The sequence below is a fragment of the Dryobates pubescens genome, chromosome 36 (genome assembly GCF_014839835.1).
Source record: "Dryobates pubescens isolate bDryPub1 chromosome 36, bDryPub1.pri, whole genome shotgun sequence".
Classification (NCBI taxonomy): domain Eukaryota; kingdom Metazoa; phylum Chordata; class Aves; order Piciformes; family Picidae; genus Dryobates; species Dryobates pubescens.
Window position 1 is genome coordinate 7,514,539 of NC_071647.1, and position 20,277 is coordinate 7,534,815.

The 20,277-nt window shown below is 50.0% G+C and overlaps 1 protein-coding gene and 1 pseudogene across 1 annotated transcript; one reads left to right on the top strand and one right to left on the bottom strand.

Annotated features, from left to right (window-relative positions):
* Window positions 1–657: 657 nt before the first annotated feature.
* Window positions 658–1,332, top strand: LOC128898956 (feather keratin Cos1-2-like; annotated as a pseudogene).
* Window positions 1,333–13,204: 11,872 nt separating this feature from the next.
* LOC104298713 (feather keratin Cos1-1/Cos1-3/Cos2-1) lies at window positions 13,205–14,006 on the bottom strand. The gene is given in 3 exon segments (XM_009898806.2): window positions 13,205–13,507; window positions 13,778–13,897; window positions 13,899–14,006. Coding segments are annotated over 3 exon segments (531 nt in total).
* Window positions 14,007–20,277: the final 6,271 nt, after the last annotated feature.

The window sequence follows — 20,277 nt, forward strand, 5'->3', positions numbered from 1 at the left end:
CCTACCTTGAGCTGCAGTAAGCCTTTCACAGATGTGTTCTCCCATCTCGCTAGGATGTGAGCAGTAAGCGATGATCACCTGCCAGACTGTCATTCAAAAACCTCTGATCAAAATTCAATTTTTTTTCCTGATTCTGTCTGCTTTAGTTCATCCCTCCCTTCCTCGGAAGTGTTTTCTGAAATGTCTTTGCATAGAGGCTAAACCATTACAGTCCTCGGTGAGACCTCCCAGCAGCACCTTCTGGCAACGCTTTCAGCAAGTCCAGGAAAGGGCTGGGCTGGTCCCCAGCTATACAAGTTCAGAGTTGAGTCAGTGACACTATCCTACCTCTAGCCTCAGAGCAAATGGAAAAAAATGAAAAGGGAATTCTGCCTGGAGAGTCTGGGGGTCACACTGATATCAGTGCCCTGCCCATTTCCTGACAACTTGGTCCCAAACCATGCCCCCAGAATGGCTCAGGTGCACATCACCTGCCTGCAGCTGATAGAAGTCTTGTGTCTGCACTCACAAGTGTCTGCCCCAGACATCCTTGGGGCTCTCACTTGTACACTGAGAGGAGACTTCCTAACGGAAAGGATGATGCAGAAGTGAGGAATTGAAGCATCAGCAGAGCAGGAACCCAGGACGCAGCCTGTGCTGGGATGGTTTGCATTTGTCATGAGCTGCTCACAGAATTCTTCCTTCCACAGAGCTGCCTCTGGGCCTGAGGCACTGCAGCACTGCTATAAAAGGCAGCCCAGCCCTCTGGTCTCTCATCCACTTCTCTCACCTCCTTCTCCTTGGCAACCAGGTGAGTCTGAAGCCTCTGCTCCTTCTGGGAGAGGGGAGAAAAGGTCTTCATCAGAGACAGACTGAGACTATAATTAGGTATCTCATGGGCTCTGAGCTAAGCAGCATATGCTGGGATATGAGGAATCCTGGTTCCACTGTGGTTGGGTGCAGAGCAGCTTCTTATATTTTCCCATATTGAGCTTCCATGACATTCTCTCACAGGTGCACCTGCAGCCCAAAACCATGTCCTGCCCTGAGAAGTGCCAAAGCTGCCAGCCCTGCGAGCCCTGCTGCCAGCCCTGCGGCCCAACCCCACTGGCCAGCAGCTGCAATGAGCCCTGCTGCAGGCAGTGCCAGAGCTCCACCATCGTCATCCAGCCCTCCCCTGTTGTGGTCACCCTGCCTGGACCCATCCTCAGCTCCTTCCCCCAGAACACTGCCGTGGGCTCCTCCACCTCTGCTGCTGTTGGCAGCATCCTCAGCTCTGAGGGAGTGCCCATCAACTCCGGGGGCTTTGACCTCTCCTGCATCACCAACCGCTACTGCTGCCGCCCCTGCTAGAGCTGCTGGCAATGGCCTTGGCTAGAAGAACTTCCAACACCATGGACCTTGGTGCTAGACTTGAGATAGAGCTTTGGACCACTCTGTTTACATTACTTCTGCGTCCCTGACATCTCCTGCAAGGGTGGCAGGCAGGGGTCAGCCTGTGCTGTCTAGAAATGTGGATTATGTCTGTATTTGCTTCTTCTGCTCTCTTCTCTCTCTCTTTGCTTTGCTGTAGCTCTCTCCCAGTGCCTGCCTAGCTGGTACCTGTTGGCCTCCCTTCCTTGGCAGGGCAGGCAGATGGACACCCTGCAGCAGCTCCACCCCTTTTCCCATCTTAGTGGCTGCTCCTGGTACACCTTATTTTCTTCTCTGGACTCATTAAAGTTGTACTGCATTCAAATTTTGGCCTCTGACTCCTCTTTCCTTCTGTGTTGACCATTCCAGCCTGCTCAGGAGAAACAGTGATTTGGGAGAGCACTCTGTTGGGTGCAAAAGAGGATCCAATTTTGTTTGAAGAGTTTGGAGGCGGTAGAATTCACTGCACCAAGTTGTCCTTGGTGTGTGTGTTGCCTCCTGTTACTGCCACATAAGTTACACCTCTGGTGTTCCAAGTGTCTAAACCAGTAAGGTGGACACAGGAAACAATATTTCATATCCCTAAATCCTGTGCCTCTTTATGTGTAGAGGAAGAGATCACAGGATTCACTGCACTGGGTTGCCCATTGTGTGCAGTCCCTTGGAGCTGAGCAAGACATTCCTGGCTACCCCAGAGCCAATGTCTATTACTCTCACAGCCTTGTTATTGTCTCTTTCCAGGTGAGTCTTGAGCCCTGGTTCTTGGAGTATGTTCAGTGAATGGGGAATCCAATTGGAGCTACCCTTGGCTGCAGAGCTCATGGCTGTGTTAGGTCAATGTATGAGGCTGAAAATCTTTGTGTCTCTTGTGCATTGGGTCCCATCTAGCTCTGGATGGATCTGTCCTGGAGGAAGAGGTTCAAATAGAGGATGTGTCCTGATATAGATGTGATATTAATAAGCAGCAGAAATATTAATAAAATAACCATTATTTTGTTTTAATATTAGAAATTGCCAATAACATTTTTGCAGTATATTTACAGTTACAGGTGTATGGTCATGGTTGGTAATCTCCACAAAAGGGTACAGGCAACAGTCTAGACAGTAAAGTGATATCAGAAAATGCAAACCACTTACTCAACTAGAATGAGAACCTGCAGTGGAATATGCTGCTTGCCCACTAGGGAAAGCCTCAACTGGCACCTTGCTGCTGAAACAGTGAGGAGTCAAGGCAGAAGTGAACCTTATACAAAGAAACAAATCAGTTACTCACAATTTATGAGTCCAGAATTTACTGGGGCTGCAGCATTTATAATCCGTGAGTTACACCACCACAAAGGGATTTATACAAAACCAAAATGGCATTAGAGATGTGAAAGCTGAAAGAGCACAGTTTCATGCTCTGTTGGGTTTGAAGCTTGTTGCTGTAGTGCAGACTTGGTGACAGCTTTATCCCTGAAGACTTTGTAGCTTTGCAGCTAAGCAGGAAAGCGGTTGCTGTTGAGGCTTGAGGACCTTGGCTGTGCCTGTCATGGCAGGGCCAAATGAGCCCTTGCACAAACCCAGACAGACCCTCATGTCTGACATGGTGCCCCAGTCCCCCCTCCTTCCTGCAGAAAGTCGGGGTAATGCAGGAAACGGAACAAAGGGGACAGGACCATGTGTCTCTGGTAAACAACTGAGTATGCGGGGTAAGTGCACATGTGCTGGTGTCTGCTCCTGCTCCTTCCCCCAGAACATTGCCATGGGCTCCTCCACCTCTGCTGCTGTTGGCAGCATCCTCAGCTCTGAGGGAGTGCCCATCAGCTCTGGGGGCTTTGACCTCTCCTGCATCACCAGCCGCTACTGCTGCAGACCCTGCTAGAGCTGCTGGCAATAGCCTTGGCTAGAAGAACTTCCAACACCATAGACCTTGGTGCTAGACTTGAGATAGAGCTTTGGACCACTCTGTTTACATTACTTCTGTGTCCCTGACATCTCCTGCAAGGGTGGCAGGCAGGGGTCAGCCTGTGCTGTCTGGAAGTGTGGATTATGTCTGTATTTGCTTCTTCTGCTCTCCTCTCTCTCTCTTCACTTTGCTGTAGCTCCCTCCTGGTGCCAGCCTAGCAGGGAGGCACTCTTGGCCTCTTGGTCTCCCTTCTTTGGCAGGGCAGGCAGATGGACACCCTGCAGCAGCCCCACCCCATTCCCATCTTAGTGGCTGCCCCTGGTGCACCTTCTTCTGTTTTCTGGACTGGTTAAAGTTGTGTTGCATTCAAATTTTGGCTTCTGACTCCTCTTTCCTTCTGTGGTGAAACTTTAAGTGTGCTCTGGGGAAACAGTGGTTTTGGAGAGGATTCTGTTGTGTGAAAATAACTGTTGATGATTCTTAGGTGGGTGAGTAGGTTCAAATAAAAGATATTTCTAAAGGGTGTGTGGAGTATAGATGGTAAGATAGTAGTTCCACAGTCTCATCTCCCTCTTTCCCCTCTCCTCCATTACCCATCAAAGGTTCCTGTCCAGCACACATGGACACAGGCAGATGAGAGAGGAAGCTCATATAGTCCATCAGTGCCTGGCAGGGTCCACGGATTATTTACCCTGTAACCCATATATGTGGTTAACAATTGAACAGGGAATTAAGTGTTGGAGAGAGTTTGCAGTGAGAGAAGTAATTTGTGGAGATCATGGCACATAGAATCCTGATGAGATTCCTGTTGGGAAAGCTCTTTAGAAGAAGCTTATTTAACTTGCTCCTCCATCCTATGCTGATATTCTGGCAAGCAGACTTGTAGGAAAAGATAATGGAGGAAAGCTTCCTACTGCTGGTGAATTTGCTGATCAGATGAGGCAGCTGGAGGACAGTCTGTGACACAATTCATTGGTTTCAGCCATAACCGCTCTGGGTGGAGAAATAAAGAATGCCATGAAAGAGCTGAAGGAGGAACTTAAGACCTCCATTTCCAAGTTGGTGAAAGAGAAGGATACCTCTCTTTCCCCCTCACCTTCTAAATGGGTGCCAGTCTCTGCCGTCAGTTCAGCCCAGACAGCAGCAATCATGTGAGTGTCTTCGGATAATCCTGTGTGACCGATTTGGTGAAAACATCAATAAGTGGGATGGACAACACACTGCTGTACTTCTGGGGAGAGTGTGGGAGCTGGAGAGTGGCAGAACCAGAGGTAACAATACCAGAAGGGTAGCTGCTACTACCTCAGTTTCCCAGAACAAATTTGATTGCTCCAGCAGTGGCTCTAACACTAACACTAAATGCTGTGTCAACTGTACATGTATATACAATGCTCATAATTAGTGGTGCCCTGGCTCCTGTCAGGGGGAGGAGAGGGATAATGGAGATAACAGAATCTATTGGGATGTATTTATTCAGTGTCCTGGCACTTCAACATTTCAGAAGTACAGGACCTTGGTTGACACAGAAGCACAGTGTAAATCATGGTATGTTGAATCCTGATGAAATTCCTGTGGGAACAGGTCTTGCCAAGAAACTCATTAAACTTGATCCTCTTAATTATGCTGGTATGTTAGCAAGCAGAATCGTGGCAAGAAACTATGGTGGAATGCCTCCTACTGCTGGTTATTTTAGTGACTACATGAGGCAATTGGAGGAGAGTCTCACATGTGTTTCTTTGGTATCAGCCATTAAAACTCTGACTGGAGAGATAAAGGATTGCATGAAAGAGCTGAAGGAGGAATTTATAACCTCCATATCCAAATTGGCAAAGGGGGTTGAGCTTGCTCCTTCCTCTTCCAAATGGGTACGAGTTTCAGCTGTCAGGAACAGATCTCTTCCTGGAAGACCAATTTGAACTAGGCCAATCTAAAATAGGCAGCAGCAATCACATGGGAGTCTTGGGATAACCCTGCATGACCGATTGGGTGAAAGCATGAATAGGCAGGATGGTCAACCAACTTCTGCTCTTTTCAGGAGAGTGCAGGAGCCAGTGGCAGAGCCAGAGGTAACAATACCAGAAGGGTAGCTGTCTGTCCTGGTTTAAGGCTGGATAAATCCTCTCTTGCCCCTGAAAGGGACAAAAGAATGACACTCATCACACCAATGGATTGCAAAGTGATGGGAAGTTTAAATGGAAAAGCAATTGGTGTTTTACAGAAACTACAAAGCATAGTGGCAAAGAATCCCAAAGCATACAGAGTCCCTTCCAGCACACCCAGAGGCCTCCCAACACTTCCCTTCTCCCCACCTAAGCATGTACCCAAACCTCCCCCGGGCTCTTTCTTCCCCGCTCCCACCCCCCCAGTACCAGGCTGGTCTCAGGCTGGCCAGGTCTGAGACTGCCCCACCTCACCCCTTCTCCTCCTGACACTAGGCCTATCCAGGCCTAAGAGGCCTTGAGATACTTCCCCACCATTACCCGATAGGGAGCCTCTCCCATGGGAGCAGAGAGGGAAGAAAGAGGAAGAGAAGGACTTTGCAGCTGGATTTATAGGGTGCAGGATTTATGGGTATGAAGTACTCTGTTTCCTGTGTTCACCTTACTGGATCAGACACTTGGGACATCAGAGGTATAACTTATGTGGCAGGAGCAGGAGGCACCCAGCCTGAACTGCCACGTGCCACCTCTTATTTCGTACCATAATCCCTGCACCCAAAACAGATCATCAAATTAGAAATCTTCAGAGGATGTGTATAGCAAAGTCCAAGTCTTCATCTGGGCATCCTTCCAAACAGCTTCTCATTCCGGCTCAGATAACAGCTCTTTCCAGTTCTTCTCCCTCATCTGGTGGAACCTCCCAGTGACACAGGGTTCATTCTTCTGCAGTGTGAGCTCTTCATGGACTTGATGGACATCCAGGTCACCCAGAAGAACCTCATAACTTCTCAAGCAAACCTTTATCTCCATCCGCATCTGCTCAAGCAGCATGTTTCCACCCCTTGGGGCAATCAAGTCAGAACAATCAGGTTCATCAACTCCTTTCCACCCCTCCAGGAAACAGCATGCTGAGACTTCCAAAAGCTGCACAGACCTGTCCCAAGCCCAGTGCTGACCTCTTCCAGCTGCGGCCCAAGCTGCATGCATGCACACCGCTCACAGGCATGCCGCTCACTGCTGAGCGAGAGCGTACCGAAGCACGGCTGCATCTGGCTACACAGCCCCGCCCTGGGAGAGGGAGTGGCTGCACTGCAAGCCACCAAGAAGAGAGGTGGAGCCAGGGGCTAGGTGCCATTTTCCGAATGTGTCCGAATGTGTCCGAAAATCAAGGGAGAGGAAACAACTGCCACAGCCACCGCCCGATGCACGGAACGGCAGAGCCGCCCTCCGCCTCTACCACCGCAGTACAGATCAAAGTTGCTGCCACCCCTCGGGCCACAAAGTAGCTTGTCCAGCCAAAGCCATCACTCGCTCCCTGGGCCTCAGGAGCAGCTTCCAGCTAAAGCCACTGCTCGCCTTCTTGGATTCCAGAGGCCACTGCTTGCCTTCCTGCTGCGGCTAGCCCCCACCACCCCGGGACAAGCTGACTCTGATCTGCTTACAACAGCCACATCCCCTGCTCTGCGCCGCTCACCACACAACACGGAACAAAGGGGAAAGGGGTGGGCACCTCATTCTTAAGCTTTCCCCTGGTGCTGCTGGCTACGGAATTGCTGCTGCTGTCTTGAAAGGGCAGAAGAGATTCTGTGCCACAGCTACATGCCCAGCTGTCCCCTCGGAACCCACAAAATGCCCACATGGTTGCCCTGGAAAAACCTTGAGCCCAACCACCAAAACCAACAAAGTCCTGATTTGGCTGGAGCCTCGCACCTGAAATGGAGGGCAGTGGAGACAACACCTGCATTAGGTGTGAGCAGCTTGACTATCTGTTTAACCTAGTGGCTGAACTGAAGGTAGAAGTTGCTAAACTTAGGACTCTAAGGGAATGTGAAAGGGAGTTGAACTTGAGTAAGCAGACTCTGCAGGCTCCCCTAGCAGAGGCAGGTGACCCAAAATGCAGCGGGAAATGGATACAGGTCCCTCTTAGGAGAGGCAAAATAAAACCCTCACGGCTCCCCTCACCTTCCCAGCTGCCCTTGCAAAACAAGTATGGGGCACTGCAAGTTGAGAGGTGATACTGAAGACAGAAGAGACACCATCTGAGGTGTTGCCTAAAGCCAAACAGCCTGCCCCCCGCATCAGGACTTGTTCCGTCAAAAAAAAGAGGAAGGTTATTGTTATTGGTGATTCCCTCCTGAGGGGAACAGAGGGCCCCAGATGTCAGCCGGATCCTTCCCACAGGGCAGTCTTCTGCCTCCCTGGGGCCCAGGTCAGAGATGTTACCAGAAGGCTGCCTAGTCTGGTACAGTCCTCTGATTACTATCCCTTGATAGTTATTCAGGTAGGGAGTGATGGGGTTGAAACCAGAGGTCCCAAGGTAATCAAAAAGGACTTCAAGGCTCTGGGAAAACTAGTTGAGGGGTCAGGGGCACAGGTAATTTTTTCATCAATACCAGTGTGCTTGAGCTAAGATCTTTCTCTTTTGGTTTCTTTTCAGGGCTTTGTGGGTCAGAAGGACCCCTGGCAGACTGCAAGGACTGGCAGGGTCATCTTCTCGCGTGCCTGCTCGGGATCCTGACGTCAGCTGTGGGAATTTTAAACCCTGGCTGGGCTGAGCGCGCGACGCCATTTTGTCTGGAGAGCCTTCTTGCCCAGCTGCGCATGCCGGGGCAGCTGACGGAGTACAGAAGCCTCTGTGGTAGCCTCTGAACCATGGTAACAACTTGGCCAAAGGCTATTAGAAAATCAGTAGGTACCCAGACAGAGTTGGTGCACAAGCACGCAGGTGTCCAGGCTGCTAGCTGCAGAGAGTGCTGGAGCCTGGCATTTGGAATGGAGGGGGAAGGAGACAGGTGTGACCAGGTGGATTTTCTCCTCAACCTAGTGGCTGAGTGTCCTGGTTGGGCTTAAGGATGAAGTATCAAGGCTCAGGACTATATGGGAATGTGAAAGGGAGTTAGATATGTGGGAGCAGGCTTTGCAGACCTCCCCTCTTGAGGGAGGCATCCCCAGAAACAGGGAGGGATAGATACAAGTCCCTGTTAGAGGAAGCAAGGGGAATCCATCTGTGGCCGTTTGACACTGTGCCTTTAAGAAAGGGGCACACTGGCTAAATGTTTATAAAATATTTTGGTATTCTAAACGAATTTCATTGGCCAAGTATAGGGGGGAGGTGAGATTGGACCCAGGGGAGCTGGGAACTTTCTCTCAGTCTTCCTTCCTTCGCTGTCCCTTTTGGCTGGATTCTGCTTCTGGGATTCTGGCCAACTAAGATAAGAACTAACTCCCTGTGCATAGGCCTCTGTCTGCTGTACTAACTCCCCTTTCTTCTCGTCTTCTACCTCTTTGGGGGAGAAGGGAGGTAGGGGGGTGAAGGGGGCACAGGGGGAAGCCCCCTCTGGGTGGGGATCTGGTTTCTGGTTGAGTTCATTTGCTGTATATTCCTGTAAAATACCTGTATTTGTTGTGTTACATATAATCTGTTTCCTTGTAAAATATAATCTCATTTCTCCAACTGGGTTTAGCCGTGGTCTCTTTCTCAGTGGGGGAGGGAAAGCAGAGCCTTTCCTTTCAAACCACCACACCATCCCAGCCCTCTGCCCCTCTCCCATTGCCCTTGCACAGTAAGTATGAGGCCCTGCAGTCTGAGGGCAATGTGGATGAGAGGGCTGAAGAGGAACCATCTAAGGAGATGCCTAAGGCAAAGCAGTCCCCACCAACCATAAGGACCAGCACCACAAAGAAAAAGAGACTGAAGATGAGGAAAAGGCTGAGGTTCTAAATACTTTCTTTGCCTCCATCTTCAACAGTAAGGCAGGAGGACTCCAGGATAACTGGCCTCCTGAACTGGTAGATGGAGTCAGGGAGCAGTATAGTACCCCTGAAATCCACAAGGACTTAGCTTGGGACCTGCCAATCCACTTGGATCCTTACAAGTCCATGGGACCGGATGGGATCCATCCTAGGGTGCTGAGAGAGCTGGCAGATGAGCTGCCAAGATGCTCTCCATCATTTTCCACCAGTCCTGGCTCACTGGAGAGGTCCCAGATGATTGGAAACTGGCCAATGTGATCCCCATCCACAAGAAGGGTCAGATGGAGGAACCTGAAAACTCCAGGCCTGGCAGCCTGACCTCAGCGCCAGGCAAGATTATGGAACAGGTCATCCTGAGTGCAATCACAGCACTTACAGGATGGCCAAGGGATAAGGCCCAGCCAGCATGGATTTAGGAAGGGCAGGTCCTGCCTCACCAACCTGATCTCCTTCTATGCCCAGGTGACTGCCTGGTGGATGTGGGGCAGGCTGTGGATGGAGTCTGCCTGGACTTCAGCAAGGCCTCTGACACCGTCCCCCACAGCAAACTCCTGGTCAAGCTGGCAGCCCACGGCTGGGACAGCAGCACTCTGAGCTGGGTTAGGAACTGGCTGGAGGGCCGAGCCCAGAGAGTGATGGTGAATGGTGCCACAGCCAGCTGGCAGCCAGGCACCAGTGGTGTGCCCCAGGGATCAGTGCTGGGCCCCATCCTGTTCAATATCTTCATTGATGATCTGGATGAGGGGATTGAGTCCATCATCAGTAAATTTGCAGATGACAGCAAGCTGGGGGCAGGAGTTGATCTGTTAGAGGGTAGGAGAGCTCTGCAGAGGGACCTTGACAGGCTGGACAGATGGGCAGAGTCCAACAGGATGGCATTCAAGAAGTCCAAGTGCCAGGTGCTGCACTTTGGCCACAACAACCCCATGCAGTGCTACAGGCTGGGGTTGGAGCGGCTTGAGAGCTGCCAAACAGAAAAGGGAACTGGGGGTACTGAAGACCAATGGCATCATGGCCTGCATCAGGAACAGTGTGGCCAGCAGGAGCAGGGAGGTCATTCTGCCCTGTACTCAGCACTGCTTAGGCCACACTTTGAGGACTGTGTCCAGTTCTGGGCCCCTCAGTTTAAGAAGGACATTGAGACTCTTGAAGATGTCCAGAAAAGGGCAACAAAGCTGGGGAGGGGTCTGGAGCACAGCCCTGTGAGGAGAGGCTGAGGGAGCTAGGGGTGTTTCATCTGGAGAAGAGGAGTCTCAGGGGAGACCTTATTGCTGTCTACATCTCCCTGCAGGGAGGTTGTAGCCAGGTAGGGGTTGGTCTCTTCTCCCAGGCAACCATCACCTGAACAAGAGGACACAGTCTCAAGCTGCACCAGGGGAAGTTTAGGCTGGAGGTGAGGAGAAAGTTCTTCCCAGAGAGAGTTGTTGGCCATAGGAATGTGCTGCCCAGGGAGGTGGTGGAGTCATGGTCCCTGGAGGTGTTCAAGAAGGGATTGGATGTGGCACTTGGACCCATGTTTTAGTTGTCAGGAGGTCTTGGGTGACAGGTTGGACTTGATGATCTTTGAGGTCTTTTCCAACCTTGTTGATTCTATGATTCTATGAATACCCTTAGTTGCAGGGAGGAATACCAAAAGGAACAGGTCAGCAGCTGTAATCAACAAGTGTCTCAGAGACTGGTGCCACCAATAGAATGTTGGGTTTTTGATCTTGGGGAACTTTGTATGGCACCAGGCCAGCTGGTAACAGATGGAGTACTGTTGTGGAATGGCTTGAATTGCAGGGACATGGTTCTATGGAACAGCTGATTGAACAAAGTGTGTAGGCCGGACTCCATCTTGTTGTTTACTGCTCACAGTAAGTTGGTGTACTGATGGAGCAAGGTCACCATAGTCTTGTGGCTGTGCTTGCAGTTGCTTATAAGATAACAGCATATGAAACAAAGTATATGTGAAATGCAGGCCTCAGTTCGCTTTCACCTGGAGTCCAGTACACTTTCAATCATTTACCCTGGGGGTGGAAACACAGTTCAACAATTTGTCATGCAGTGATCCATGATGCTTTGGAGAAAGGTGGATCTCCAGAACACATCCAGTTCATCAATGACATTGTCTGGGGTAAAACTGCTGAAGAAGTCTTCGAGAAATTTAACAAAATCATAGACATTCTGTTGGAAGCAGCTTTGGCCATTAAGAGAGAAAAGGTAGAAGGACCTGCCAGAGAATTCCAATTCCCTACCGTGTACCAGCTTCAGGAAGAATTTAATGTTGCAATGGTTTGCTGAAAACCACCCTGGAAGCCATGGGGTGAACTTTGAAAAACTGGGACAAGTAAGCTCAACAACTTGGTTGGTAAATAGTAATGGTTCAGTAAATCAAGCTGGACCTGCACAATCAGATCTGTTACAAAGAGCAGAAGGTGATAGAGTTGCTGTTATTTGAGAAAGGAATCTGTTGGGCAAAACCATTTGGGCATTTTCTACTTCAGGCCAAACCTGTCCAAGGAGTGGTTTCTGCTGAAGGTCCTGGTCACACTTTCTGGGGAATGCAAGAGAATGGTGAAATTCAGAGTGTTGCACAAAGAAATCTAACTTTAGCTGAGGGTGTTTAAATTCAGAATGTATAGTCCAAGTGGTTAGGAGTTTCTGTTTCAGGTACATCATGGCACCCAAAGGAAGAAGCCATGAGGAATCTATGGTACACAAGCACAAATGGTGACTCACCTGGCAGGCCCTCTTTTTCATCTCTTCTGCAGAGAAACAAACTGTTTTGCTGTTTCCTGATTTCTGAACTTTTGAATCACCTACATCCGAGACAGCCAGAATGGAGAACGAACTGAAAATATGAACTTTGCTACTCATTATTGTAGATAATGCTTGAAATTAAATGGATAGCTCTATGCAAACAATGGAATGAAATAGAAGGGATGGATTGTTATGGTTTGAAGGTGGAACTTTTGCCTAGTTCCTAACTGCAAAAACAAGAATAGGAACTTTCTGGACGTTTTTGAGTAAAAGGTAAACAAATTACCGTAGAACAATACCACCTGTTTGGAGTCAGGGCCTGACTCCAGGGTTCTGACTGGAATCACTTCCATTTTGGGAAGATTACAGGGCCACCTGTAATTGATCTCATTCCATGGGCTTTCCACACCTCCCAAGGTAGGCAGATCCCCTCCATTTATCTTCTAACCATGGTGGAGAATGGCCTCCTCATTGTCTCTGTATGGAGGAATCAGCACTTTCAGACTGATACATTTCTTCTTCACCACCAATGTTTCAGAAAAAATAAAGACTTTCCTTGTCAGCCAGAAAGCCCTTTGTGTTGCCCACCTCAGAGCACCTGGAGAGTTCAGAGAGGGTGAACCTCAGCATTTTATGCTGGGCCTCGTTTGGTGCCTGTCCTGTACCTGTGAAGGTGCTCAGTGCCCAGGGAAACACAATGTCTCTGTTCCTAAATTACTCTGATAGTCATAGGCTGTGCAGTAGGCAGAGATGTCTTCATCAGCATCAAGGCAAAAGGCATAAAACAAAATCCCCTGCAGAGCATCATAAACTGGGCTTGATGATCTCAGAGGTCTATTGCAGCCTCAATACTTCTGTGACTCTGTGAGTCCCACCCTCCCCTTCCTCCACCGTTTGCCCTGAGCAGATTGGAAGAGTGCCGAGTGGCCAGAGAGGGAAGGAGGACTCAGAGGCCCGGGCTTGGATGCAGCACAACTTTAATGAGTCTGGAGAAGAAAAGAAGGTGGCTCACAGGGAGCACCAGGAGCCACTATGTTGGAGAGCAGCTACTGCAGAGTATCCATGTGCCTGCCCTGCAGAGGGAGAGTGGCTGAGAGGTCCCCTCTAGGTTGACACTGGGAAAGAAGGACAGCAAGGAGGAGAGAGGTGAACAAGTGAAACAAAGCAACAATCATTCAAAGTAATAAATAGAGTGTCCTGAAGCCTATCTTCTGTTGAGGACCATGTTCTGATGTCTTGGATGGTCTTGCCAGGGCTGATGCCAGCAGCTCTAGCAGGGGCGGCAGCAGTAGCGGTTGGTGATGCAGGAGAGGTCAAAGCCCCCGGAGCTGATGGGCACTCCATTACAGCTGAGGATGCTGCCAACAGCAGCAGAGGTGGAGGAGCCCACAACAGTGTTCTGAGGGAAGGAGCTGAGGATGGGTCCAGGCAGGGTCACCACCACAGGGGAGGGCTCGATGACCACAGTGGAGCTCTGGCACTGCCTGCAGCAGGGCTCATTGCAGCTACTGGCCAGTGGGGTTGGGCCACAGGGCTGGCAGCAGGGCTCACAGGGCTTGCAGCAGGACATGATCTTGGGGATGGAGGTTCACCTGACAGATAGGACATGAGGGAGGCAAAGGATGGAGACATATGAGAAGCAGCACTGCACCCAACAAGAGTGGAGTCATGTTTGCTCCTGGACCTGCACACGCTGCCCAGCTCAAGCCCAGAAGTCACCTCAAGTAAATCCCAGCCTCTCTCTGCAGAAGACCTTCTCTCCCTTTTCCTCTCCCAGGGCAAGCAGCTCCCAGCCCTGTGCTAGAACAGCCCCTATCATCAGAAGACTACATTGCGGGGAGACCTGATGTTGAAGAAGAGGCTGCAGACTCACCTGGATCCAAAGAAGGAGGTGTGAGAAGTGGACGAGAGAGCAGAGAGCTGGGCTGCCTTTTATAGCAGTGCTGCAGTGCCTCAGGCCCAGAGGCAGCTTTGTGGAAGGAAGAATTCTGTGAGCAGCTCACGACAAATGCAAACCATCCCAGCAGAAGGGACAGGCTGCATCCTGGGTTCCTGCTGTGCTGCCTTTTCATTTCCTGACTTCTGTCATATTTCCTTTCCTATCAGGAAGTATGCTCTCAGTGGAGGGATGAGAGCCTCAAGGATTTCTGGGGCAGACTTGGGTCAACACAGGCAGAAGACTCATCTCAAGCGCTGGTGACACCCCATGCAGGCAGGTGATGTGCACCTGTGTCATTCCTGAGGGCTTGTTTGTGGCCAGGTTGTCAGGAAATGGGCACTGCTGTCATGCTTCTCATCCAGATGCCCAGGGCTTGTTGCATGATTGCATGCAGCCTGCATGAGCAGATGTGTGTCTTCTTGTGCATTTGTAACCCCGGTTTGACCCGTCAGAAAAGCACTCAGATAACTACAATGCAGATTTTGCCTTCTGTGCGACCAATTTCTTGCTTTATGTCCAGGGAGAAAGGCCAAGAAGCCCTGCCTGTCTGTGCAGGCCTTGCCCTGTGTGGATCTCCTTATGGTGCAGGTTTGCTGGTGAATAAGATGGGACCCAGGATCCTCATGTCCTTGTCAACGTCACTCAGCATTTAGTGGTGAGTGAGACAGAAGACACAACCTCACACCAGGCTGCTTAAAGAGACCAAGTTCAGACGTTGCTCTGCTGTGAGATGTGGGATATTGTCCCGAATAGACAAAAGCCTCAAAAATGATCTGAACCAGACAATGAGGCAGAAGCTAGTAGGTCTGGTTTTTCAGGCTTGCCTGAACATGTTTTAGAGACAGAATGAGCCAGGTGGGCATGCTTTTGGCCATGTTTGGAAAGAAGGCTTTCTATAGGTTGCAGTATCAGGGTTTTATTTATTGATTTGTGCTGCTACTGGCCACTATTGTCTTGGGAAATCTATAAGTACCAGCCCAAAGAGCCAGAGCCTTGCCTTGCAATTGCCCACGCTCTGGAAGGAACCACACGCTTCGCTTGGAAGCCCAACTGTGTTTCAGTTTACCCAGACAGGACAGCAAAGACCCCTTGCTGTTTTCAGTGTTGTAAAGCCCAGGGGCAGGCACGCATCTTGCTGGGCTGAGAGGCAAAAACCCAGAGGAGCTGAGTCCCCGGGACAGTTTAGTTTGACTGGAGCAAGGAGCAAGTGCCGCTGCGAAAGGATTGCAGCAGAGGAACCTCCTTCCTACAAAGCTTTCAGCTACAAATCCTTCAGGAGTAAATCCTGTCTGAGCAATAAGCTGCAGGCACCAAACGAAAGTGAAACGGCGTTCCTGCAGCTTCCACGTGGTCAATGCCATTTTGGTTTTGTTTAAGTGTATGGACAAGTGCCTACAATGGTGGCCACCTCTGGTGTTTAGGAATTTCTCCCATGAGCAAGTGCAAAATCCTGAGAAGCTGCTGAGATGTCTGGAAGTAGTCTTTTGCCAACCAAAAAGTTCCCAAGAAACAGAAATCACTGTGATGTCTTGGGGCCTGGCCAATGCCTATCAAGCCCTTCTAATCACTGTCCAGGGTGCTCACGGGCAAGAGAAGGTCTCTGGGCCTACAGATAGACCAACAGGCATGGCAGCTGCACCAGAGAACCAGCCCCTAGTATCAGCTGCCCCTGTACAGTCAAAGAAGCATGCCAGGAAAGCAGCTCCTCTGGCAAAGGGTGAGGATGAATCAAGGTCATCATGGCAACAGGAGAAAGAGCCAGGGGCACTCACTCAGTCTTTATCTCTGGCTTTGGAAGATGGTCAAGGGCAAACAATGGATGAAATGAGTTGCAAGCCCTAGCAGCACAAGGGAAGTCTCTTCCTCTGTACAGGCCTGTGTCCCTGCTGTGAAAGAACTGTCCTGGGAGGTCAAGAGAATCCAGGAGAACTTGTTCTATTCCCCATTTGTATGGTCCCTTGTCTCAGGCATGAGGAGCAGGGGAGAGAATCCAAGGGAGAGAATCGGGGAGATACTCACCACAGTGTACCCTGTGTTTTTACTTGTGTGACCCTGGGGAGGACATGAGGAAGTGGGGTGGAAAACCCACTGCAGTCCTGGCTGCATGGTTCTGTGAATTACAAGGGAGTTCTCCCCCAAAGGATGCTGCCTCAGTTTCCAGTGGAAAACAGCCCAAAAAAGCAGACAAAGTGATCCTCCTGAAGGGTCTCCCAAAGCATCTTCCCAAAATGGAAGTGATTCCAGTCAGAACCCTGGAGTCAGGCCCTGACTCCAAACAGGTGGAGGAGAAGTACAGCTTGGTTTATTGGACTCTACAGAACCAATGGCTTCTCAAATTGAACCTATGAGAGGATAAGGCTTTAGTAGATATAGGTGCAAGCTGCACTCTGATGCCATCAAACTACAAAGGGTGGAACCCATTTGTCTTTCTGGTATGACAGTGGGACCTAAACAGCTGTGTTAGAAGCAAAGCACTGGAATGCAAGCCACAGTTTGCTTTGACTTGGAGGGGTAGAAGGAGTCACTGGAATCAACTGCCCCAGGAGTGGAAACACAGCCCCACCATTTGGACTGGTCATGGACTGATCCAGACTGTACTGGAACAGAGTGGAGCTCCAGAGCATCTGCAGTGAACAGGCTTCTGTGTACTGTATACAAAATGAGCAATCTCATTTTGAGTGAGAAAGGACAGTGACTGCATGGTGTGTGTTGGGTGATGTTAGTTGCTGCTGGGCATGATGCAGATATGATAGAATAAGGGGTGGAGAATGCCATGGGTGAGTTGCATCTGCTGCTAATATTCAATCCCAGGCTACTGTCATGCCGGCTTCAAAATGAAAGTACTGTGGAGCAAGGTATGATGGGGATTGAAGTTCAGATTGTAACATGAGAGGCTTCCTGTTATGATTGCTGCTTCCAGTTTCCCTTTATTTTGGGGTGTTTGTTTTTAACACTGGGCTGGCTGTGTGTGCTTGGGTGAGGGAAAGCAGTTTTGTTGCTGGCTTCTGCTGCTGTGTCTCCATTTTGCTGCACTTTTCTGCACATAGTTTAAGGCAATTGTGCACTGCAGCAGGTCAGGATTAGCTGAACTGGAAAGATATCCACCAGATTTTGCTATTTTTATGGCATCCTTAAATTGTGTCAGTGTTGAGGTTGGTTTTCAGGTTGCACATCCTGGGGACAGAGCAGGCTCAAAGTGGGTGATAGTGGAGGTGATCCTTTGCAGTCTGCAGCCAAAACTTTTTTAATTATTAGAGGATCCTTTAGCCAAAATGTTAATTTTAAATAACTGCTCTTGTAAAGAGACATTCCAGAGCAGCACTGGGATCTGGCAGTGGTGTAGTCTCAGAGGCCCAGAACTGCTGCCTAAGTCTTGGAGGAGACAAAGTGCCACAGAGCAGCCATGGAGCTTTGGGCACTGGGTGCTCTCTTGCAGCCGCAGTGACCCCTGGGACTGTGGGGTTCCAAGGGACTGGAGATTCCATTTTGTAGCTGATACCAGTAACACTAGTGAATGATCTCGCCCTGCAGGTCTGGAGAGCAGTTGGGCCCTGACAGGTTCTTCTCTCATCTGCCTGTATCCATGTGTGGTGGCTGTGGACCTTTCATGGGGTAATGGAAGGAAGGGGAAGAGGGAGATGTGTCTGTGAAAGTAAGGTTTTCCATTCCCAATCCAGCCACCATTGGGAGACCTTGTCACCTAGTTTGTCCATGTGAGGTGTGATTCTCTCGTGTCACACTACCGTTGTGCGACAAGGGGCTCTGGGGCCCTTGCCTGTATTCAGAAGTTATTTGTTCACTTTCCTGTTGCTGTTAGATGACTACAACTTTCAGTGTCCCTGACAGTGTGCAGGGCCATGCCAATGCAATGGATTGGCTGGTGCTGGTTGGTCTGACTCCACCTGTGCATGTTATTGCTTCTCTCTCTGAGCTCCTCAAGGAAATGTGGTTTACGTGTTGCCAGACTCCATTACTGTTTCCACCACTCTCTGACAGACATGGTGGAAGTGCTGCAGACCCTTGGGACTTTCCAGAGCAGGTATTTCTTGAGACAATGAAGTCAGCAAGAACTGACTCCTTCAGAACCAAATAAAGTGGAAATCTCCAGGTGGGGAAGAGTCCAATAGTTGAACAAATATTTGCAAGTGCATTGGACAACCCCTGCGACGCTTTCCCAACTCTTCTCCATTCAGCCTGAGCACAGGAGGAGAGGCTGGTGAAAATCCTCTTGCAGCAGTAAGATTTTCACTTAGGTGATTGTAGACCCTGAATCCAACAGTGTGGGAAGCTCTGTCTGACCCTTTGTAAGTTTGCAAAGGGAAATTGTTCATCAGACATCGGAGTTCTCAGCCTGGCAGGTTCAGGAGCACATGGGTGCTCACACTAAGCTGCATGGGGAGCTCCTCTGTGCTTAAGGACTGGCTTCATCCAAGAAGGGCAGTGCTGTCAGGGGCATTTTCCTGATAGCTGAGAAGTCGAGGACAATGTGGCAGGCTCAGGAACCTTAATTGTCACCTGGTGGGAATTACCTCCCTTGCTCTGCCTGTGCTGGGCCAGAGTCTTCTCCCATCTCCACTGGGGCTGCATTTTTAGTTTGTGGTCACCCTTCGCACTTACTTACACACTTTGCATGCACACTCTATTGCCTTCTCCTCATGTTACTTGGACTTGAGCTCCTTAATAAAGGAGATCTTCCATGTCAGCAGAGGGCCATCTTAGCATAATGAGCTGAGAGATCTTTAGGACATGCACAAAGAAAATGATCTTGGCCAAGTACAGGTGACCAATCATTTCCTATGGGGCAGCTTCTTCTTTGGTAATATTTTCTGACTGTAAAAAGCCCAACATGTCTCTGGGAAGCTGGGCTGGATGTGGTTAGAGATCTGGCACCTGATCCTCCAGAACAGAAACAAAGACAAATCTCTTCACTTGGTATATGGCACCCTGGGTGAAGACCCCCAATTTAGGGATAAAAACAACCTCAAAGAGGGAACACCCATCCTCCCTTGGAGAAGTTTTGATGTCTCCTCTGATGTTGACAAGAAAGCGAGCAATAATACAGGAGGCCTTACCACTCCATGATGGTTGGATCATCTTGGACTGAAATGGTGTTGTGGGACCAGTTGCAGCTCCCATGCAGACAGTAATGCTTCAGTGACATACTCCTGTGGCTGGACTGGCTGGAGCTGGGACAAGCAGGGTTCCATGCAAGCTGCCGATGCTGAGGCTGGGGCATGAGGCTGTTAGCTGATCATTGCAATAAGGATTAATAGCAGCTGGCCCTTTGAGTCTCACCAGCACACACTGGGTGCCTTTTTTCTGCAGAGGGAGTGCTCTCAAATTTGGGCTAATGTCAGGGTCTTGCCTTCCCATTTCCTGTAGCTTCAGAGGGGGCACCTGACCTCAGAGGAACCTCTCATGACTCTGCTGCACACACTGAGGCATTCCACCAAGTGCTCAGAAGTTGCCTTCACTGGGGTGTGGGCCTGGCACAAACCTGGAAATGAAAAGGCAGCAGTGCAGGAAATGAAAGCACAGCCATGTCCTTAGCTGTGATGCTTTGCATTCAAGATGAGCTTGTGCAAAAATTGTTACCTCTGCCAAGGTGCCTCTGGACCTGCAGCAATGAGGGGCAGGTATAAAAGGCAGCCCAGGTGCTGCTCTCTCATCCACTTCTCCTGCCTCCTTCTCCCTGGCAACCAGGTGAGTCTGAAGCCTGTTCTCCTCTTATCCCTCCACTCAATGGATCTCTCAGCTCATGCTGTTTTTCTCATATTTTGGGGTTTGGAATGCTTGTCATGACAAAGGGAAACAGGGAGAAGTTCAGCTTATGGAGAGATTGGGTTGTCAGTGTTGGCTTTTGGTTAAGGAACTAGGAGAGATGTTCCTTGGGTCAGGCTGCTCCTTGAAGGGTCTTGCTTGGATGAGGCATTAAAAATCATGCAGCTCCTGGTAGTCTTCACATTCACAGAGACTCATGACCTTGTCTCATTTGTGACAGAGTAACTAGATTTCTCCTCACCCACACCTGAAAATCCTCTCTCCTAGGTGAACCTCCAGCTCCAAGACATGTCTTGCTGCAAGCCCTGTGAGCCCTGCTGCCAGCCCTGTGGCCCAACCCCACTGGCCAACAGTTGCAATGAGCCCTGCTGCATAAGGTGTCAGGATTCCACTGTTGTCATTGAGCCTCCTACTGTTGTGGTGACCCTGCCTGGACCCGTCCTCAGCTCCTTCCCTCAGAACACTGCTGTGGGCTCCTCCACCTCTGCTGCTGTTGGCAGCATCCTCAGCTGTAATGGAGTGCCCATCAGCTCCGGGGGCTTTGACCTCTCCTGCATCACCAACCGCTACTGCTGCAGACCCTGCTAGAGCTGCTGGCAACTGCATGAGAAAAGAAGGTCAAA